At 31.2% G+C, this 24859-nt stretch overlaps 1 protein-coding gene across 1 annotated transcript in view; it reads right to left on the bottom strand.

The window, feature by feature from the left end:
- Positions 1–335: 335 nt before the first annotated feature.
- Positions 336–24859, bottom strand: part of Syn1 (Syntrophin-like 1) — a 279016-nt gene continuing 254492 nt past the window's right edge. The window contains exons 6-8 of the mRNA XM_087415086.1: positions 7915–8129; positions 6683–6900; positions 336–6305 (exon numbers count right to left, since the gene is read on the bottom strand). Coding sequence (XP_087271212.1) covers positions 6213–6305; positions 6683–6900; positions 7915–8129 — 526 coding nt within the window. The 3' untranslated portion in view covers positions 336–6212. The remainder of the gene's footprint in view (positions 6306–6682; positions 6901–7914; positions 8130–24859) is intronic.

The raw sequence follows: 24859 nt of genomic DNA on the forward strand, positions 1-24859 counted from the left end.
TCTATTTCTTACACTTTGTTAAATTTGCCAAAATATATTTAATTCAGTTCTGCGACCGCATTTTAATATCATATTCAATTTTACTCTTTCTCCAATGTTTTAATTTTTATAGATTTTTCGTCATAATTTTCCCCAATTAATTAAAAAACTGAATGTGATAAAGCAAAACAGTTTACGAATTCGAATTCAGCGACCTAAAATCTATAAGAAACACGTTCCTCCTGGTTTGAGTTGCTCTTCAAAAATTTTTGTGGTTCTGTGTTATTTTTATTATTATTATTATTATTATATAATTACATAATAATAAATTTAAAGAAATAAAGAATATCAGCACATTCGTTGTTCTAACTTTTTTATTTGGTAACTCAATAGTATACAAATTTGCTGCAAACTTAGGGAAAATAAAGCGGAAGGCTTTCGTCACATTCTACGCGATTTACTCAACGATTTACTCTAAATTATTAAAAAAATATGCATTCCACGCGCGAACGAATTCAATAATAAAATCTTCGATGTTCAACTTAGCTTGTTAATAATAATTATGTTAATAACTTGTTAACAGTCGCTTACGCGCGCTTATGCGAAATGCGCTCCATCGATCCAAAACGGACGCAATAATTCACTACTAATATCCTCGCCGCCATTTTCCGCGAATTTCCATTCTAAAGATCAGATAATATCAGATTGCAGGTAATTTTGCAGATATGTGTGCTATAAAAACATTAATTAGTCTATTTATTTAAATTATTTAATATTATTCACGAATAAAGAAAATTAAATATAGTTAATTGTGAATTTTAATTATATAATCTAATCTAATTCTAATCTTAAAATCTCGGATAATAATATAATTGTTAGACATGAAGTCTGTTGATACAATTAGTAATTATTTATTTTAAAGGACATTTTATTAAATATAGTTTACATCAAAATCAAAATCATTGATAAAATATCCTTGAAAATAAATGATTATCTAATAATTGTTCTATTAACGATCGTGACGATTTTATTAAATTATCTATTAAACAAATCTAAATAATAGCAAACTACGAGTGAAAAATCGTTCCGGTTTGAAGAGAAGCGCAAAAAATGCTCGGGAAGTGATACAATCAATAGTACATGATTTCGTTGATATGTCTACTTAATCTCAATCTTATTATTGTACGTCCACCCTATACAACATTCAACAATCTCGATGGGAGACACTCGTATTTATACAGAAAAAGAAAATCACAGGCTTTTATAACACACGCCAGACATAATAATAGAATTTATAATACAAAAATCTATTAGTAGTTAAAATATTATTATTATCATCATCATTATTGTTTGAAAGTATGCCTTGTAGTTTCTGAAACTACAAGACAAGGACCATCTCGCGATGATTATCCGTTACAGATCGCTTTCTCATTATTATTATCATTATTATAATTATTATTAGTATTATTATTATTATTATCATTATTATTATAAATAGAATAGAATTGCGTTAAGAATAAATGTATAAAAAATATTGAGGAGAAGGAATTCAAAAATTTGGTCGTAAAATACTCTACGGCATTAAACCACTGCAAGTTTATGCATACAAAAAATATATCGTTTAGCGATATAAATAATACATTTAAATAAATAAATAGTAATAAGAGCAATAGCAAGTAATTACTTATGGTGATCTCTAGTCTGGCAAAGTATAAAATACCGACATATTTACGATATGCTATAAAAGTCTGTGAAGAAACCTTCATTCTTACATTCTTTCATAACCTTGTGTCAAGGATAACTTTTTAAATGCCTGATTTCCTCGTTTCAATTTAATAATTTAATGATTCTATGACAAATTATTATTGATTATCGATCAATTTGCGATTGACTTAACATATTAAAAATTTTCTAAGTTTTCTTGTCTTCTAAGTTTTCGAAACCATCAAAGTCCTCAAAATTAAAAAAAATTTCCAAAGTGCCAGATACTAAAACCAAATAATCTAAATTTTAAAAATTAAGAATACATATGTATTTAGATCTATTTTTAGATTCCAGGGATTTGGATCCTTATGAGAACTGAGGGATTTTTTATCCTCGAGAAATAAAATTTATAAATTTATGTGTCCTTAATGTATGTTCTGAAAAATTCACATTTCATCCAAAAAACATATTATAAATCGGTGACTTTTTAGATTTCTAAATTTTATACTGTCCAATATATAAATCTCCGCAAATTACTTTAAATTTGATTTAAAGAGTTAAAAATAGATTTATTTAAACAAATATTGTGTAAAATTTACAAATGAATTTCCAGATTCTAGAAAATTACAATTCTAGATTCTTTAATAAATTATTAGAGCTTTCAATAATTTTTATACTAATTTCATCCTTTAAATAAAAGTCCTGGGTCCTTGAAAATCCCGCAACATTTTCTCTTCCTTCCATATTATATGGACTTTTTAATATTTATATTCTGAGTAATGATATGAATAATTATTTAGATATTGCTTTTGAGAAACAAAAAAATCAGGCTGTACACATCGATGTTTTTTGCTACCTTAAATTTACTTGCATTAAAGAATACGAATCGTACAAAACAGCTAGAATAGCCGCCCATTGAATTATCAAGGGACCTTCTATTTCACGCGTTTTCCTTTTAAGGTTTTGCTTAAATTATAAACAATGCTATAATAGTTCAGAACGCGATAATTCTCATATTCTATTTTGGTTCAATAACTGTTTTTAGATGAATATATTAAAAATATATAAATTGCATTTAAAACATTTAGTGTCAGATAAAAAAAATTATATACTATAACATATTAAAATATTTGAAAAAACTTGGTGAAATATTTTTTGAAAACGTGTAATAAATCGTCCTTCTATCATAGTTTAACATTAACACACTCGATTCCCTCGATTTTGCACAATGTATATTATTTTTCTTGTTCTTATAAAAAGTAATTATCTATTTTCAACAGATTACATATTTGAAATATTATACTTTTGTGTTTTTTGCTCTACTAAAGTAAAATTATACAAAAATGCAGTATACAATATAAATTTCGCTAATCTTGACACTACGAAATTTTTAAAAATTTAAAAATGTCGGAATCTTTTTTTAACATCGTTCACTGATGCGAAGATGGAGGATCCTAAATATAAGTCAACCTCGAGTCTTGCCTCGCCACGGAACCGCCGCGCCAGGATATTTCCATTTTGTCTGGCTGAGATCGATGGCGATCGCTTCACCATTCTCGAGTACAATTCCGAGAAAGTATTTTGGCCGAGAAACGCGCAGGATATTCCAACTTCCGTGAACTCACTCGAGGCGCTTTGACTGTGAGCAGGAGGCGGAGTGACATAAATATCGTCTTACCGAAACGAAACACGTTATCTCAAGGAAAGTTCTCGCCGGAAGATCAAGGGAGTAAACTCTTTAAGTCCTTTCCAGGTGTTCCCAACTCCGTGGACTTTAGTACGATCGTACGATGCACGTGGATTTTTCGGAAAAACGAGAACAAAGCTGACCATGAGAGAAATCTCTGCACAAAACTTAAGTATGCAAAATGTAATTTTTTTCTTTCGTTATATGGAGAATCTGGCCGATTGAGAAAAGCTTGCTTTTACACAAAGCTCAATCACAAACTTTTCAAGTATAATTTTTATTACAAAGTATATTTAAAAATTCGACTAATTAAATATGCTAATCATAATCGAATGCCAACTTCTGTTTCGTTATTTCCGCTTTGTAATATACACATCTGCATTTTGACAAAACTTGTTCACAATAATGAACAAATTTATTATTATTATTATTATTATTATTGTTATTATTACTCTTGCCTGCTTTGTTTTACTACTAAGACTTAAGTGAATTTAAAGGAATGTATCTTGCAAGCCTTCGAGGGAAGTGGAAGGTCAAACACCAATGAGCGGCTCATTGTTTGTTAATAATGACTATGTTTCCACCGTGCGCAGTGCCAAAGTCCCATTTTTGATATTACATTGACAGAAATGTGGCGTTAAATGTCACACGGACACTATTTAATTTTCAATATTACGATATCCTACAATAAATTCTATCATAAATGTGGTGTTCAACATTCTGCCGTAATATAATACCACATAATCTTAAATATAATTATACGATGTGTAAGTACCTATGTTTACGTCAAATGTATAGTATCTGAATGAGAATTAGATTTTGGAACTCTCTAGCTAGCCATGTATAACACTGAATGTACGGTGAAAACGTAGTCTTCATTATAATTATCTCCTACTTTCGTAACGAGTACGTTACACGCTTCGTCTAAGCGTCTCAATCATGCATATGATCAGGGTTATCACAAAGTTTAAACGACAAAAAAAGAGAAATTCTTAAATCCTGTGTAAAATATTTTATTTTGTAAAATGCCTGAGAAATAATGTAGATAAAAATAAGGCGTAGTGATAATTAGAATCGATTGAAAATTAATTTAACCGAATAGCAGGCAATTTATATGAATATTAACTAAATAGACAACGTCAATGTATTTATGTAAAGTTTATTATAAAATACCTCGTCAGTACATCATTGAATCGTTTATAAATAATATATATTAATAAAAAAAAATTAATACATATAAGACATAAATTAATATAATTAAAAATGATATTTAAATCTATCTATTAAAATATCGTAATTTAATTAAAAGAGGATTTAATTAACTTAATTAAATTAAAAATATTTACAATAATATTAGAAAATTAATTCTTATATTATCCCTTGTTATAAATATTTATTTTGTAAATGTTTATTATTAAACAAAAAAAAAATGTTAAATAAAAGCCTGCATTAAAAAAATTAATTTAATAAAATATTTTCTCTCGCGCGTAGCAGATAGAAATACTTTGCATCAAGATACAATTTCACACCATTATTTCTCAAAACTCAAATTATACAAATTGTATTTAAAAATAGGAATGTATTATATTAACGAATCCTAGTCGTCATTTAAACAATTGTGCTTATCTGATTTCTATGCTCGTTACAATCATCGCAATGTGACATCCGACACTGGATTAATGAATATTTATTGATAATCTGTCGAATCAGTTCTTTGCGATTAGTCTTACTTAGGGTTAGGTAAGTAGTTAATTAAATTAGTTACTTAGGCGCGTTGATCAGCGGCGTCGGTGTTTTTCTTCACCTTTCCGCTTCTCCGTCCTTGTCACGTATCGTACTTTCTTCGATATATCGTCTGGTGGATGGCTTCGTATCGATTATCGTCGAAAATAAAAAAGAGGAAAAGGACTGTTACCCAGTTTTTAACGACCGTCTCGAGTCGATTTATCGCAATCGAGCTTCTCGATGAAGATCTTTAAACGTGGACTGTTTAAATTATAAATGTACAGTCTTCTTTTCATCTTGCTTACATCTTTTTGACGAAATACTGGAATTCTTGGACCGAATCCGAGAATTCTACGATATGTATAATTTGCATATTTTTTTGCATATGTATTTTTATTTAAAAAGCTAGGCCGTTTTCTTTAATTTTTAAAATCATACATATTAAATTTTGATTTCAGCGACAGAAATATTTAAATCTTTGAGAAGTCGTGATATAGTACATATTAAAACAAACAATAAAATTTGGAATTAATTGTAAATAATGAAATCGATTCTTAAGAAATCCTAAAATTTGCCCAAACTTTCGGAATTTTTAAACTATCTTAAAAATCTTAGATTTTAAGATTTCGGATTAGTAAATATTAAAATATTTTGAGACTTAATTATCTAATATTTGATATTTTTTACTTTCAGAAGAATGAAATTACCATTGTATCGAAATTTTGCCAATTTTCCAGTTTCGGAGAATCCTCGGATCGTTATCCTGTCCAAATCATTACTCTATTCTCACTCATTCCTAAACTGTTACACTATTACTGTTTCACTTCAAATCTCTTTTTCTTCCACATTTCAAAGCTTCGCAACTAGAATAGGATGCTGCACGCGATGCGAAACCTTTGACAAAGATTATAGTCCTCACATTTCTTATCCATTAGGATGTTTCTGACTGATCAAGTCTCGGTTCCGTTATTCTGTTACTTCGAATTCTCGAAGAAAAAAATTAATTTTCCCCTTTTCACTGCGATTATTTTCGAGTTCAATGAAGAAAGACGCTGGTAACGGACCTCGTAGTGTGAGGGGGCAAGTCGGGGGCCTCCGTGAGGGCCCCCTCGTGCCCCTATGCACTCAGACCAAGCCGATGAATCTTCGCCGAAAGAAAGTTGTGCAGGACGAACACGATTGGTTTTGGACAACTCTCCAAATCTAGCTCCTACAATAATAATTAACCGATACTTTCTACTTACTTGATGAAAGCTGACGGAATAAGTAATTAAGTTTCTTACTGTTTGAGAAAATATCTGATTTTTAATCAATCAATGTTAAGTGTCTATGAATAAGGAAACAGTTTTCAGGAGAACAACTAGTCATTTTTCATCATTAATAAAAAAAAAACGATGGTGCACGTAGGAATCTTAGAGTAACTACATTGAATGATGTAAGTTGAAATGAAGAAATTTACGATTACAGCAAACTTTCCCTCGTTCCATAAACTTGCTCTTAAAATTTACGACGCTTGAAAATTCCCCGGGATATTAAATTTTCCAGTCTTTTTGATTTTTGAAATCCATATGTCTATCAAATACTCACAATTTCGCCATCTTCGCCTCCAAAATCGAGCCACAGAAGACGGGCGCCGTCGTCCGCGGACATTTTCAATTTGTCGAAGGATCTTCTCCAGAGTGGCGTGGGTGGTGATCCAGGACTTACGCCGTTCCCGGCAGTACCCCGCGTTCCTGCGGAGTAAAGCGCGAAGCCTTCTTCGTGGTTGACAACCAACTGACAGGCCTTACCTTGCCATGTGCAACCTATAACATACGAAATATCGCAAAATTAAAATATACCAATAGAGAGAAAAATATAAATCTTTTCACAACCTATTATTTCATATCAATTTTATATTTATATTAATTATATTTATATTTATAAATACCACATAGAGATATTATTAGATACAAATCCTTTTAATATAAATCAATTTTATATATCTCGTTTGTTGCTTCTCTGCTGTTTCAGTGTTTTATCAATTGCTCTTATTCTATTTATATAATAAATAACGCAAAAGAAATTCGTATAACATAAGCGAGACAATTTTTTAAAACCAATTAATCTTTTAATAAATTGATAGTTTATCTCTTCTGAATAAGAATTTGGTCAGATAATTATAAAACACAATTATATAAATATCATAATTTTATAAGCCCGATTAAATAAAAGTCGGTAAAGATTTTATTGATTTTTAACAATCATAATCATAATTGTATAATTAATGTTCAAGGAAATTTCTTGTGACATTTACTTTTTTCTACGAGGCAGACTGTATATATTTTTCCATTGCGCGTTTCTGCCGCATCGAGGGGGCGGGGAGGGGAGGGGAATCCACGGTTCTTTATCATCGATGAGTTCGACGCGAGACGCGAACAAAAAGACGCGTATGAAATGGGCGAGGCATTCATCTCGATTTATTATTGCCGTTCGTCGTCGCTGAAAAGAAATTAAAATTCATCGAACCGAACGCGGAAAATGACGAGAGTGTAGACGTCGACCATCATCCGCTGCTGCATAACTTACATAGAGAAAGAACTCGGGTTCACAATTTTCTCAAATATTTCAAATGCTGTACCCACTTCTACCTCATCTACGTAACTTTCAATATCCATTTATCAATGTTACTTTATCAATTTTCTAATTTTTCTAAAATATTGGGTCATCTAAAAACCGCGGATACTTTTTGGATGACCCAATAAATTATCAGGCACTATTTTAAACATCTAAGAGTCGAGTCTTTTCGTAAATTATAGTCAATACGTGAGATTACTCACGAACAGTGTATTCTCGCAAGGAATGAGCAGCCGTGTGACATCCTTGAACGATCGCTCGCGCCCAAGCCGCCAGATCTCTTCGTGTTTCAGCTCGTAAATGATGCGTGACTACCCCGTCCATCGTGCCAACCCGGACCGCGAACGTCGCCCCGTGTTGAGTCGAACCGCTACTGCTGCTCGCTGCTTCGTTCTGTCGCGTTGGAGAGGAGACCAGTCTGCAATCATTTCATTCGAATCCCGTTTAAGTTCCCAGATTCTTATGAAAGTCTTTAAGTCCAGGTTACAATCACCTTAGCAACGAGAAAATATGGATTGTTTCCAAAATGGATGTTGTTTTCTTTCTTTTTTAATAATATGTTTAATAATGTGTTTTACGAACTTTTAAGTAATGCAATTCCACGGGAAATCCGCGATAAAAAGCGTTATATTAAAATCTTTATTTTTTAAGATGCTTCTAGAAATCCTTTATTTTTTAGATATCGTATAATAATAAGCCACTTGACGTATTTATTCCGTTTAGTATTGTATTTGTTTAATTTCTACCTTTCTTTTCAGAAAATTGTGAATAAATCCATAATGTCAGAGTGTAAAAATAGCTTATAAAAATCATCCCAGGTGATTGTTTACGTAAAAAAAATGAGATGACTACCCCCGGATTAAAAAGTATGTTTAAAGGGTGTAAATCTTTAAAATTGAACACTAATACTATGGATTCCAAGTTCTCACACCACGTGTACATTTACGGTAGATGCGGTTCTTACATCGGGTCGATATAGCGGGCTTCCAGAATGAAGATTGAAGATTCCGCGGAGGTACGAAAATCACGTGACATCGCTCTTGGGGTGTCGGATAAAAAGCGCCGACCTTTATCGAAACGATCGAAGCGCCTTGTATCGAGTCATGGTATGGATTCATTCCCGTCGTCCCTTCATCCCTCTCCCAACGGGTAGGTAAATTACCTCGTCATCCGGCTCGCCTCGCTCGTAAAATCGTCGCGGCTTTATTGCATGTGGGACGAAGCTGCAGTGTTCACCTGACACGGGTTCGGCCACGTATGCACCCCTTCCCCAACCCTCCTCGAATCCATTCCCTCCCACCAATCTGCCCGCTGACGAATGGTCCTGACGTTCGCGAGCCCGCGCGCTAGATTTATAGATTTTTCCGAGGGACACTGGCGAGCTCGGGGGGAAAAAAAAAAAAGAAAAAAAAAAGAAAAACAAGGAGTGATAGAAAGAACACCCTACGCAATAGAGGACAGAACGCAAAAAAAAAAATAGCACACTTGGACTAGAAAAAATGCCCGCCCCCGGCATTATTCAACATGCCTAACGGTCGCTTCGGGCCTTTTTCGCTCCGATGTTAATGGTTGCCTACTGCATGTCGAGATGTAGTTGAATTTCCGTAGCAAAGAACATCTAACTTGCTAAAATTACACCGCTCGGAACAGTTAAAGAGCAGGTATATAGAAAAGAGTAAAAGAAATAATAATTTCGTTTATCGAGTAAAACCTTGTTTCTAAGAGCGGGAGTACAGAGTCTTGCATAACGCAAATAACGCATAATGCATAAGAAAATGGACCAATCAAATATTTCATTTTTTTTTCTTTTCCATGAAATAAAAGACTGATTGGTTGATTCTCTTATGCTTGATACATTATACTGGCTTTAAGATTGAAATAGATACAGGTATGGAGAACGTGGAAGAATTATTACCATTCTATAACACGTGACAATTGAATGCACACACCCTCTTAAATATTTGCAATTCCCTAATTGTACCCTAAATATCAGACACCTAAATGAAATAATATTTAGGTAAATAATCCTTTAAATATTTATTGAATTATTTTTAGATGTATATCTTAATCTTCTTTCTCCATTGCTTTCTATTTTATCTTGAAATTTCCAATCTATTTTTCAATCTATTGGAAATAATGCATCTCTTCGTAGTATCTGATCTAAATACGTACACTTTAACGTTGCGAGATCCTTGATTATGGTTGAGGTTTAAAATAATTTGTGTTCTCCCGGAGCAATGGATATTCATTGACCATTATCGCGAGCGCTTTCGGAGGACAGTGAAAAAATAAAGCAATAGCAAAAAGCGCGACTGGAGAAAATTCCGATAAGCGGGAGGAAGTTGGAGAGACAGCCGCAAACGGTAAATAAAAGCGTTAAACGAGAATGGATGTTCGTCGGCGGCCGTAATCCGACGAAAAAGCCCGCAGGAAGAAAAGAAAGTTTCCCTCGGGATAGCCGAATCACTTCCGGTTTGTCTCGCAGTAAAACTTCCTTAAGTCGGCCATTTCGCGTTCTCGCGTCGGGCCCGATACAGGCCCCATCGACCGGAAATAGAACTTTCCGACATGTTCCGCTCCTTTCACGCGTCTCTCAGATTCTTCGTTTCTTTGCCCATCGAATGGAAACTTGAAGAAAACGATGTCTGAATGTTTGGTGACGGAAGAAGAAAATGATTAATAGCGCGACAACATGAAACTCGAGCAAAATTTCTTTTCCGCGTAATCGAATTTTCTGCTTTTTATAAAACCACCTTGATATAATCGTTATTTATTAAAAATTTCAATTAATTCTAACACACATAGATTCTACAATAAGACATTAGTAATAAATCAGAAGTCAGAAGCTAGAAATTGATCAATCATAGTTAATTATTTATATTATATTCTTCTTTGGCTGTGATCAATTTTTAACTTCCGACTTCTGATTTATTACTAATGTTTTATTGTAGAATGGCCATAACTTTAGGATCCATAACGTATAACAATTAAAACAATTAAAGAATGTTTTTAATAAACTTTATGATTATAAATAAAAAATTTAAAAAATCAGATAATTAAAAAAAATCAGATCGAATATTGAACAAGAATATTGACGTAGTATAACGCTACAGGTAAATCTCTATTGTGAATAATTTAATATTATTTATGTTGCTTTATTGTTGACCAAACATGTTACGCAATTTGGCGACATAAATAGCACTGTCGTATTAATCAAATATTTAAATTATAAATAATTTAATAACCTATTTCTCTCTGATAATATTAAATAGAAAATAATTTCTAATATTTGTTTTAGAATATTATTTTATCTTAATATAAATGATGCAAATTTCTGCATTTTTCATGTCCGCCTTAGCAATAGGAAATAAAGTCCTCTTATTATATATTTATTTAAACAAAATGATACTCAAAATGATCTATACATCCTGTATATAACAGACATATGATAAAAACAGAGGCGCGGGTTCGTAAACTGCCACGAACGATCGATGCACATTCCCTCTAGTCTTTTTCACTTAAAATTTAAACGAGGCTTAGCTGGATCACCGATCATTCAAACAGCGTGACTGTCTGACACCACATTTAAGCCGCTCGAAAACGCCAGGCTCATCGTTAAAAATGAAGCTGACATTAATTCACAACAACGATGCGCGGGAAAGTTTAACGCGATATAAAATAATGCAACGAGACATTTTCAGCGTTACGCAATACGTAACTTTCGCTCTGGGTGCTTTAATTTTCTGTGTATTTGCAAAGTGTTTTCTGTGTAAACCATTTTCTGTGTATTTGAAATCTTTGTACATATTAAACAGTAATAGTTTTTACATGTGTATATTATGATAAATTTTACACCATTTTAAATGTACAGTAGAAAATTGATGTAGCATTTTGCATATTATTTCAAATGTAGAAATAAATTTTCTTTAGAATAATTTTTGACATTTTACGTTTTCAATGTTATTTTGATAACTATATGCATAAAGTAGACTATTTATACAAAATTCATTAAAGAAATTAATTGAACAATATCATATTCTATATTTGGTTTGCAAACTTAATTACGCTCTGTATTTCTCAAAATCTAAAAATCTCTAAAAATCAATCTAATCAAAATCAATCTAACTAAATCAATATAATCTAAATATCTCTAAATATCAATCAAAGTCAAACTTCGAATAGAATATGTCTCTAAAGCTTAACACGTAACGTGTATAAAAAATATATTAAAAGAGACAGAAAAAAGAACTGTTCCAATTAAAAAATCCGAAAAAAAAAAGAAAAACGTTGGGAAAAGTAAGTTTATACTAAAAAGTAATTTATACTTTAAAACTGCTCCTCTCTCATATTTTTCTTAGAGATTAATATACATAAACTTTATTAAATTTATCTATTTAAATTCTAATTTGAAGCTGAATATAAAGATTTAATAAATTAATTGATGATAATAAAAATCTTATATTGTTCTCTCACAGTTCGTTATATACAGAAATGTTATAACTGTTTATAAACTTGATTTATAAACTATTTATAACTGTTTTATTAAAATTAGTATGAGTAACTAAAATTGAATAATTATTGACATACGAATTTTTCATAATGTAGTATTATCATTGAAATTAATACTTAATAATAAGAATATTCAAATTTGATATTATGAAAATTAGAAAATTGATTATTTCTGTATTTATCACTTAAATTAAAACCAAACGATTTTTGCAATAATTTTTGCAACGGATATATAAAAATGTCGCTCAACTCAAAAATAACAGCGCTTCGTTGACGAGAAATAGCGCGGGATATTATATCGCGGAAAATCTGCGATAAAATCCGATTAAGACGCGAGATCTCGTGACGAGTATCGACTTTCGGCACGATCCTATTAGCTCAGTCGCAGCAACTATATTTGCCGATCACCAACGTCAAAATTCATTACGAATTATCAATAATTCGATTTGTGTCAGCAGTATCGACGTTTACATAACATCCTTCATATTTACCTCTATTGTGGATTATATACGCAATTTATCCTTGCGTGATAAATCGAGATAAATTGACAAAATGATGTAGGTTTCAAAGATATATGACGACAACAATAAAATAATGCCAATAATAAACTATTTGAGATCATTTCTTGTTATTTTCCTTATATTTTTAGGTAGAATAATATTACTTTAGTGTAAACATTTAAAAAAAAATTAATCCTTATAGACATTTTGATGTCACATCCATTTGAAACACATACCTATGTGCTGATAATATATTTGCAGCTGAAATAGAGATCGAGACGTATTACGGAAAAGAAGCCATCTTGCATGTCTCGAGTCAGACCGAAGGGTCAATCGAGGAATAAGGAAGACGAAGAGAGGAAGAGACGATGGTTGTACGATAGAGAGAGGATGCGCCGCGGGCAAAATCCTGAACTCGTTCCGAATATCGTACCTCGATTGCACGCGCGATCGGAAACTGTCGACGACACCTTCGATAATTAATGTCTACCCCGGAGGATTTAATTGATCCAGTTCACCGTTCGATTATCGGGACCCCATCTTTCATATCCCGTCCTACTCCTTCTTCCCTGCAACTTCTCCTACCCCTTTTTCAGCTGCTCTTATCTGGCCCTCATCCGCCTAGTCGACTCTATCTCTATGGCCTTTAATTTACTATGGCAGACAATTATGAATCTTATTAAGCTGACGAGAAAAGCACGATAAAGACATACATTATGTTTAAAAATGTAGACAGTCTAAAGAAATGCAGGATAAAAGGAAACTTGAGATGTAATAATTCACGAAATAATAGTGATATACTCGAAAGTTAATTACACTAATTTAAAATAAAATTTTGTGTAAGAGCGTATAAAGATTGTTTATACGCGATCAAAATATTTTCATCACGTTCAATTTGAAAGATATAAAAAAAAGATATTTTTCTAATATACAGTAATGTTTTATCGAAATTAGAAAACGAATCAGAAGTGTTGAGCGTTTAATTTCTGTCCTTTAAATCGGTTTTCAATCGGTTTCATATATTATGAGTTCATTAGATTTCACATATTAGTAGTCGCCTAATTCTATCTATTCATCTTAATACTCTTAATAACGTCTCTCAATGAGTCGATTATCATCAGATTTTCTAATAAAAATACTTTTTGCTCGTCGCTTATTATTGCACTCAAATTATTTGGAAAGATATATTTTAAAAATGGACATGCTATTTAGTATTTAAATGACATCTTAAAATTGACTATATCTTAAAAATTCGACCTGATGGATTTTTTCTAGCAACATATTCAAATTCAGCGTCTCAAAATATATTAAAAATAGCCGTAACTCCTTTTCCTGTATTAAAAATGATTTAAAATTTGTAAACTGGTGTCATTGTATGCAAAATTACACGCATCTATATATATGTAAGTCAGCATAAAAATCTATATAAACTGAGTGAATACAATAATTATAATGTAAGATAGCTCGAAGATATCGTGTCCTAATTCTGAATCTTACTTTTATATTCCCACATTCTTTCTCTTTTATATTCCGCATCCATCTTCCAACTTGTCTAGCCAACGAGAAAAATTAAGGCAGTCATCCCTTCGAGTAATTATAATATACAACTACCACAATCAAACATAATTTAAGAAATGATAATAATAGTAATAATTTTTCTAATTACACAATTTTTATAAATTATTTTTAAATAGGTTTTTATTTTGTATATAAATTATATTTAAAATTTTACTCAAATGTTTCATCGAACTTATATAATAATAGTAAAATAAATGATATAGAAGTAAATAATAAATGATAAATGCTTAAATAAATTAAAAGTCAATTCGCTGCTAGTGGATTTTCTTTGCAGTGAGAATTTTGTGACGCGGAAGATTCGATGAGTTACGAACGCTAGAAAATATTTCTCCCTGCGGAATGTCCGTCGCTTTTTTTTAACGTTCGTTTTCCCTGCTCTTTGAACCGGCTTTTCTTCCGGCTGCCGTAGAAAGGCGACCGTTTGTCACTGGACATCGTGAAGAGGAGAAACTGGGGGGAATGTTGGGGAAAAAACAAAATTTGTGTCAGCGAGAGAGAGAGAGAGAGAGAGAGAGAGAGAGAGAGAGAGAGAAGCAAAAAGATAGAAAATGGATATGGAAAAGTACAGAGAATTAGATTTTTATTATAGTACAACAAATTTATATTTTGTCTTTATTAGAAACGTCTAATATTAATTCAAGAAATACATTACAAACAAATATGTATAAACAAAACTGCAATAACGTAGACAAAAAAATAAATAGTAATTAAGATATTAAAGTGATTAATATATATGTACAAATAAAAAATAATAAAATTAAAGAAATTGTGTATATAAATATATTAAAGGACATATGATTATAGATTTAAATGATTCAACAATTCACGTAGATCAAGAATTTAAAAGGTTTGAGAATCTGGAAGCAAGAAAAGAATGAAGAATACAATGTGAATCCGCAAATGGAACAAAGCTCTTTTCGCTTCTACTCCATGGCAAAATTCTTACTTTTATTGAAACAAGAAATATCAAAGTCTGCCAACTTCCTATTTTGAACGATGTATGCTGTAGTCTCTTATGCGAATCTCAGTATTCGTCCCTTTCAAAAATCCTTTATTTATAAACAATGCAAATTTTATTCTAAAAGTCACCATTTTTCTAAAAAAAATATCATTTGTCATTTATTTTTATAATCAATTATAATTTATAAAAAGTACAATAAAAAGTACAATTTACTTTGTTAGCATTTATACAAAATTTTTATTACTAACTGTATTAAGTTTATGATATTAGAAACAATATTTTCAATTTTTGAAAAAGATATATATATATCTTTCTCTATGTAACGCATATAAAATTACTGGAAAAATATGTATCTGTGATTTAATGAGCAATGCAACATCTCATCTCCAGCCTCAATCAGAAATTTTGTTTACCTGCAATCTCCATAATTATGCTAGACTGAGACGAAAAACACCGCAGGAACGTCCTTCTGCGGCAGTTAATTGAAGAATTAAAAATGAGAATAGCGGGTGTCATTCTTTGTAGTAACTAATTAGATCTGAATTACTCAGCGATGGGAAAAGGTGGATGAGCAAAAGGAAATTAAAAATTATCTAGGTAGTTTAAGAGTTGAATGCGCAGCACTCTTCTCCTTGCATCGTCAGGTATTCCTTTAGTCGTCGCTCATCAAGCTCGCCGACGGAAAACTTTTAGAGCTAATTGATTTCCCACCGAAGCGCTTGCATGTTGAATCACCTCGCAACAATCGAGCACTTAGCAGCAAATGGTGCCGCCGATCCGCTTCGCTGGTCTTCTTAACTATTCACGAAGAAGGTTAGAATAAGGATATTGGATTCGTAATAAAATTGCTTAGTTTGTAATTATGAAAAATTGACTTGCTTAGGAAACCTTTGTTGTCAATATCTACCTCACATTGTTTTCAATGAAACTCGATTGATTAATATATTGAAATGAAGAAATAAAGAAATGTCTTTTTTACATACACACAAAATAATACGTGAAAATCTTATTTTTACATCTGATTTGAATATTTGACTTTTTTATATATAATAATAAAGACCCGACAATTTATTTTTAAAATCTAAACTTGATGTGAATGCATACACTATTTTTTAGCTTAATTTAAAGTATAACACGATGACTGTCTGCGCGAAAATAATATTTAGTTTCAATGATACAGCCACATACTATCTAAGCACCATGGTAGATACCATAAATCTGCAGTGGCACGTAGAAAAAATGATAGTAGTTTGAAAATTCCTGTTGAGCTGCGGACTAATCCGAATTGATGGTCACGCAGCATATCATGCCGATAATAAATAAAACGCATATACTGTAAAGATAAAAAAACATCTTTCTGTATATATGTATATTTAATCCGCAACAGTGAATGATAAAATGATTAAGTTACGATGTCCAAATATGCCATAAAACACAATATATAATGGATATAATGATAACATAATATATGTGTATTGGATGACAATATCTAAATCTATGACATAAAAATTGAATAAAAAAGATGAAAAAGCTCAATACAAATATGGTAAATTTTATTATTTTTTGAATTATTAAGCATAAAATTAAAATAATCTAAAATTAATTCTACGATTTAATTTGCTGTTAATCCCTAGCTCTTAAAAAATAAACTGTATCATAGCACAGATAGTGAAGACTTAAAAAATGTTATCAAAAAAAAAAAAAGAAAGTTTGCTTATAATTAATAAAAAAGTTAAATATACTTATATAAAATAAAGAAAAAAATCAGATAAAACTTCATCCTTTTAGATTCAATATATCGATTACAGGATCACCTCCGACAAAAATTTCAAATCAAATCTTGCCATCCTGTATCGATCGCCCGTGTGTATTACCCTGTAGACATTTATTTCGTGGAGCTTTTCGGATTTGACGGATTAGAGCTGAGCTTCTTCTAGAAGATATTAATGCAGGCCGGGGAAAGGAGGAAAGGAAGAAAAAAGTAGCAAGGATGAGACGGAGAGTAGAGAAGAGGGGCTAAGCGTAAAAATTGCAGATAGATAAGGGTGCTAAGGGCGCCATTCGTCTACCTCGCGGCTGACAGGCACGATAAAGTTTCTTTTACACTGAACTAACACTGGCTTAACGCACTTCTTCTAGGACGAGCAGTTCGGGTAAGAATAACGCGAAAAAGCATCCTCAGCAAGTTCTAAACGCGACTTATTTCTCGCCACTTATAACTTATTAATCATATATTGAAGCAAATTAATTAAAAGTCTACAATAAAGAGCAACAGGTCAGAGATAGCAAGTAAAAATAATTCAAAATTATTCAGTTCGTAATAAGTAATATCACAATTATGTATTAATGTAAACAAATAATGTATATATATTTTATAACAAATTTTTATAAAATTCCATACATAACCATTCATTTGGCAAACTTAGAATATTGTATAGGTATATTGTTTTTAATTAAAAAGATATAATGATAGAATATCTCTCTTCATGAGTCTTTAAATATAAATTTACAGCATTTTTCTCACCAATTTTCTTACTTTAATTTATAATCTACTATGTGATAAATTACTTTCTATATTAATTGTTTGCCACTGACAAAAAAAATGGTTGTAATAACCATAATTTAACTATAATTTATAGTCATTTTTTGGGACAACCATAAATTTATAATTGTTTTGACCATATGAGTTATAGTAACCTGAATTATGATCATAATATGTATTCATTCAACTACATTGTATGGTTATCTTACACATAAATCGTATTTGCATATAGTAAATTATACTATAAAATGTTGTACAACAAACACAATTAAAAGTACGTAGAATCATACATCTATTATTACCAAGATTTGGAAATTGGTAGCAAAGATGGTTATTACGAAATCATGTGACAAATATAACTAAATTATTAATTGTTTTAAACGAAATAATTTGATAATTGTGACCAAACAATCCCTTTTATGTAATAAAAAAATGTATACGATTATATCTTAAAAAAAAAAAATTTTTTTGTTATTATTACTTTCTATTTTTCCATTTCAATTCATTATTTACTGTTTTGCATACCTATAGTCTTTCTTATTAACAATTAATTATTAAAAGATGCATCGCATCTTGTCGGTAAGATTTGAATACAATTCTTAGAACGGTAATCTAATACATTTATGCTGAACTACGCTAATCGCACATTCGTGATCGAGAGACATTGCAAACGTTACTTATACTTCCTATTGTAACTATACTTAATTTCATGCCTCTGCTGCCAGTTTAATATTATTAATATCTGAGGAGATTACATGGAAATAAAATAATACGCTGGTATTTATTAACATTGTTAGGCAATGACAATGACAAAGCGATTATCCTCAGCCTCGAGAGATCGTCCGACCATGACTGGCGTGTTTCGTCTCGCTGCGATCTGAGTGTTGCGTGTTTTATTTTTAAGCATATGTGACCGGCTGTGACCTTTGACTGTGATACAATTATAATTCTTATTCCTGTAGGTTTTTTAAGGAAAATGTTAAATTATTATTTATGTAAATATGGTCAAATATACTATTGCTACATTTGCGGAAAAAAATATTTGGTTGAATTAACTGGAATTGTGGTGGAAAATGAACGATCCACCATTCTAGTTAAATTTAGATTCCTGGTTTAATTTAGATTGATAAAAGGTTAGAGTCTGGTTATTTTAAACAAAATTCTGGTAGACTAGGAATTGATTATTTCGACTAGAATTCTGATAGATTTAATCAGAAATCTAGTAAACTTAACTAGAATTCTGGATCGTTCATTTTCCATCACAATTTTAGTTAATTCAGTCAAATCTATTTTTTTCCGTGTATAATATTGCCACATATTTAGTGCAAATAATTACTTTTACAATTGTTTTCTTTTTAATTTTTATATAATAATACGTATAGTAAATTTGATCAATTAAATTTGTAGTTAAAAGTACAGTCAAATGTGCTATTAATATATATATAGTTACAAATACTATTTAAAAATGACTGCAGATTTTTCTATTTTAAAAAATATATTTTTTAATTATATATTGCTATAATGTAAACAGTAACTAAATGTAAAAAAAATGGTTATATTCATTATAATTATGATTGCAATTATTACATAAAAATGATTTTATTTATCATATGTATTTTCATATACTATATCAATATTTGAAATTATCACAATTTATAGTACAATGTTTGTACGGGTTGATAGAACTATATATGTAAGATTATTGTTACTATAACATTATGGCAATAATAACTATAAAAATGACGCTCCTAACCATAATTATTTTACAATTATTTGCAATTATAGTCACAAATACGATATATTTTTCTCTCAGTGTGTCTTATGTGTTTAACACCGTTTATTATATTTTATAATCTAAAATATAATCATCTTAACAAGTAAACGTGCTTTAAACTATTAATAGAGCTCTAATAAATACATGATAGCTATAGGAAAAGAGGATAGGATGCAACAGCAACATGGAGTGGATGATTCCTGATTTTCAGTTAATTAATAGCAAGTGATTAATCATCAGACAATCTCTGGCAACCCTTGTCAAACAAACCGTCGAACAAAGCACGTATGTGATCTGCAAATATGAGCACGGAGAGAAAAATACACGATACGCAGAGACGAAGAGGTTGTCACATAAATGAGATAAAAGGAAAGAAGAGAATATCCGGGCCGAGTGATTTTATTATCTTCTTGATCACATAAAGAGCTTGAGAAAATGTTTTAAAAGAAAATGTGAGCTTGAGAAAATATTAAAAAAAAAAAAAGCGACGTTTCACATATTTATTTATATCGCCGTAATAATCATTAGTGTAGATATTTCTATATTAATGCCAATGTATAAATGCAACGTAGATTTAAAAATTTAAAATTTACGGCAATCTCATGGAAAAATATAAATTTAATGGTTCGAAAAATTGAAAAGATATAAAATATTCTGCGAGTGAAATAACTGGAAAAACCAATCAATTTAGTAGAGAGTACATTGAAATGTCTGAAAAGTGAAATAAACCCTCCTCTTTCTCTTCGATCTCGAAATAAGCCGCGGCGCGGCGGTGCGGCTTGCGGTGGGTGCTTCGTGATCCGAGAAGATTGCACGGTCACGGTCCTTAAGTTTCGTAGGCGTCGTGCCGGACCGTTAATTACGATCACCCGCTCGGTTAATCACCGCGTCGGACGCGGCGACAGTTTAAATGGCGAGCGACGGCGCGCACCGTGTAAGCAAGACCGCGAAGCGAAGTTCTGTGGATGTAAATAATGAAGCGCCGCGTTTCCTCGCGGATTAATGGACGCGGCTTTTGAGCAGCGCTCTTGAGAAAATGTCGCTATGAAAATTTTCATGTTGCCACGCTATTATTCGTAACACCATCTACTTTTTGTCACGCTGGACTAAATAAGACCCATTATACTGTTTTAAAAAGCATAAATACAGAGCTGAAAAAAACGCTATTTATTTTTCAATATTTTTATCAACACTGAAATACCATTTGTGATATAATATTTTTCTTTAAATAACGCGATAAAAATAAAATATTTAATTGTACATATTTACAAGTTAGCGAAGATAAACGGTGATATAATTGATGATTTTTTTCTCAGATTGCACGTCCATTCGTATCTGTGTGAACAATATTTTTTTTTATGAAATTCTTATAATATTATTAATATCAGTCAATTGAATAATTTTAGCTCAAACGTGTTACTTTTATATACCTTTATGTTTTATTGCACTTAAATTTCTATCTTTACTCTTAGAACGAAATGCACTTAGTGACATTATACAGGTTGTTTACCAAAATCAATTATGATTTTCAAACATTATTTTGGAGTACATAAATTCCACGCAATGGAAACCCATTAGCCAATCCATTAATTATTCCATACGATTAATTATTCTATCGCAACATGGCGACGGTTTAAAGAAGCAAGAGATTATTCCTGGACGGCGACGCGAGAACGATTTTGCTCGAGGAATTTCAAGTTAGTCGAGATTTAAAGTGGACTTTAACGTGTAGTTCGCGACACAAATTATCTCGAAGTCAGCTTTAAAACTAAAGCTCCTTTAAATTTTTTGTAAGCCGCTTTCCGCGATGCTGAGTCCCGTAAATGAGATTCACGATTGAGGCAGTAAATTGAAGCGGCGTTTGTGCAGAAAAGCAGCAACATTTCCAGAGAAATATCCAGCTCGTGAAACATTCCGAGAAAAGTGGCAAATACTTGATGACACACTATTTCCAGAAAATAAATTTGTTACTGCATTGTTTACGTGTGTTATGCATCCTAACTATTTTTACGTGAATGTAAAGGTTAGAGGAGCAACAATAATACTTAAAAGCACGGAACTGTTCCTTTCTAATTATTCATTTACCGAACAACAGATAAAATAGTGATTGCCAAAAGTTTCCGGTCAATATATATATGATTTTACAATAATTTTTGTCAATCTGTTTTTCTCAATTTATATTACAAGTTAATAAAATTCTTATTATAATCAATTTAACTATATACGATATTTTTAATATTAGAATAAATTAAGTTTTGCGATATCAGTTCTCCAAGATTCGAGGTATTTTTGGTAAATATTCATGTAGACGATATTTAGGAATATGTTGAAACAATTGCAACTAAAATAATTGATCGTAACTGTAAATCAACACTGATCTCAACCACTCGCATTGGTCGCAACACAAAGTTGGCTGAATAAACACATCCGCATACAGTAAATAAACGTCTAAATAAATCGATCGTTTGAACCTATATTAATACGACGATGTAGCAGTGATCGCAATCCGTTCGAGTGTGCAAATAAATAAATAAAGCGGACAGATAGTAGGTAAACGTCCAGAGAGAACGAGACGTTGAAATCGATTGTACGCTGATATCGAGATGGGAAAAGAACGGAAATGGGTCGCGGAACGTCGTCGTAATAAATACACCGGAAAAAATATGGTTGAAACGACGCCTGTAAGGATAAGGTAATATTGTGCATCGAGCGACATTGCTGATGGGTTCGAGAATGACTCGTTTTGAAAAAAAAAATAAATAAATGGACTTTTAATTAAAATTCATGCGTATCGCTGTTAGACGTTGTGAGTTTTAATTTTAATTTGATATTACAATAATAATGAAAGACGGAAAAAAAAGAAAAGGACTTTATCTGTTTTCAATTTATAAAATTGTGAATATTCAAGTTAAGCTTTCGTTTGTCATATTAATATCTATTATTTTATTCTAAAAACCTTACACATGTTTTAAGATTAAACAATCTTTCCAAAGTCCTTGAATAATATTTCTAATTTGCAGCAATTTGACAAAAAATAAATATATTTGTTATCACAAATCAATAATTAATATATCCCTAATAGGATCTAATCTGTATTACCATCCTATTAATTTCAGTCCGTATTGACAAATGCTCTGCCGAGATATTTGCTCACTCGGTTATTTACCAACCCGGCAATTCGCCATGAAAACCGAAACCAATCGTGATTAGTGCGTGTAGCATGGCCGCAATGATTGCAAAAGGACGTTACGTGGAATTAATAAACGTTTCGATCGATGTATTTGTTTAAACACCGATTTATTCATCCATGCAAAATCTCATTATCCACATTCCGACAGAATTCTATATACAGTGGCTGCTAAAAGTTTCCAATGAGTAATTTTATTAAATGGATTGCTTAGATAAAGAGGATCTTTAAATAAATAAAGATCTAATATACAATTACTTGATATATTCTGATATTAAAAACATTGTATTCTTAAGCTGATTATAACAAGAATTTTAACTTAATGTGAACAAAAAAAAAACAGATCAATGAAGATTATTGTAAAACTGTGATGTTATTATAATTATGTCGGCCCAGAAAACTTTTAACAGCTACTGTACTAATATTATCGAATTATACATGGATGCAATGTACTCTTTCATAAAAATTGGATTTTGTAACTGTTTCAAAATGTACACGAAAAGAAGAGGTTTCGCTGAAATAAATATTTAGCTAGATATATATATATATATATAAAAGTATGTGAAAATAACTTTATTGAATCATCAAAATAATGATATTGGACATTCAAATATGACGAGCAACGCTATAAAAAATTTTGGCATTCTAGCAACCAGTTTGCGCGTCCCATATAATTATTTTAATGGTCCATTAAAATTATTTTCAGATCTGTATCTGAATTTAGCTACTTCAACAAAACTATTCTTTTCGTACATATATAATATTTTTAAATTAAATTCAAATTATTTTCGAGCCATGAACCTTGTATGAGCTATAAACCATGTATTGTATTTCATAAATTAGAATTAGCAACAGATTTTAATTCTCTCGTTCTTATTTTTTTTTTAATTTGGTACGAATTTTTACACTATAAAATAACTTAAAAGATTAAAACGTATAAAATATGATATCAGTATGAGTGAAAAGACACTAATAGAAGTACCATCTCGAATGTGCCGTTCGGAAGTAGATACCATCCAATTTTAATATATCTCTTTAGCCTATCCCAGCATCACTACCTTTTTACATGCAATTTCGGCAGGATATGCGCGATACCTTCGGCGATACGACGGCATATAGCTACGGGTACTTCGATCTGTATATTACTTAGTATGTATATAATCGGCATGTAAAGCCGTGCGAGTAGTTATACTGATCCATTCACTACTAGATCCTTTCAATGCCCATTCAACGACTCAGAGCAATGCAGCGAATAATTAGATGTGCCCGTTGAAAGCTCGAATCACGTTTACGCATACAGTTAAACGACACATTCGTGATTGGTATCGGTATAATGTAACATCGACACATTACAAAATGAATCGCCACAGAGACGAAAATGATTTCGCGAGCCGTGCACGTAACGAGCGTCACAATGACATCACGCGAACAGTCGGCCGGATGTATAATAGTCTTAATTAAAATGGCGGTCTAACGAACATCGCTAACTGCCGTAATCCGATGTGCCTCATTGATAATCCTCCTACTGTACCGTCGAATACAAATGTAGGGATAGTCTGTCTGTATGCTGTGCTAGAATAGATGTCCTTTATGTGTCCTTTATCTCTTTTCATCTTTCTTGCAAAATGCTTACAGGTATTATATAAATTTTATTAATTTTAAAATTTTATAAATTAATGTAGATTTTCTATTGAGATTCAACGTTTATTTGTAATCAAATCCTCTTTAATAAAAATAGGAGCATGATACATTTTTCAGATATTTAATGTTAAATGTTATTGTGAAGGAAATTTTAAATTAAAATTTTAGTATGATAAAAATCTTGTAAATGTATACGTAAATTCATAACTTTTCAAAGATTTTAATTTGCAATTTCGTGCAACTTGAAAAACTCATATCCCAATGTTCACGTGTGTCAAAAAAAAAATCTCCGAATACACAGAGTTGATTAAAGAATTCAGAAATAAATCCTACACGTGCAGGATATTAAAAGCTACAAATATGAGCACAGTCAATTGCGAGCAAAAATATCAACGTTTGTACGCAGACAATCTTTCTATTAAAACAAATTTCCAGAACATTTTGTCCATTAATTAT

Source organism: Acromyrmex echinatior, chromosome 17, assembly GCF_024713525.1.
Source record: "Acromyrmex echinatior isolate Ae372 chromosome 17, ASM2471352v2, whole genome shotgun sequence".
Lineage (NCBI taxonomy): Eukaryota > Metazoa > Arthropoda > Insecta > Hymenoptera > Formicidae > Acromyrmex > Acromyrmex echinatior.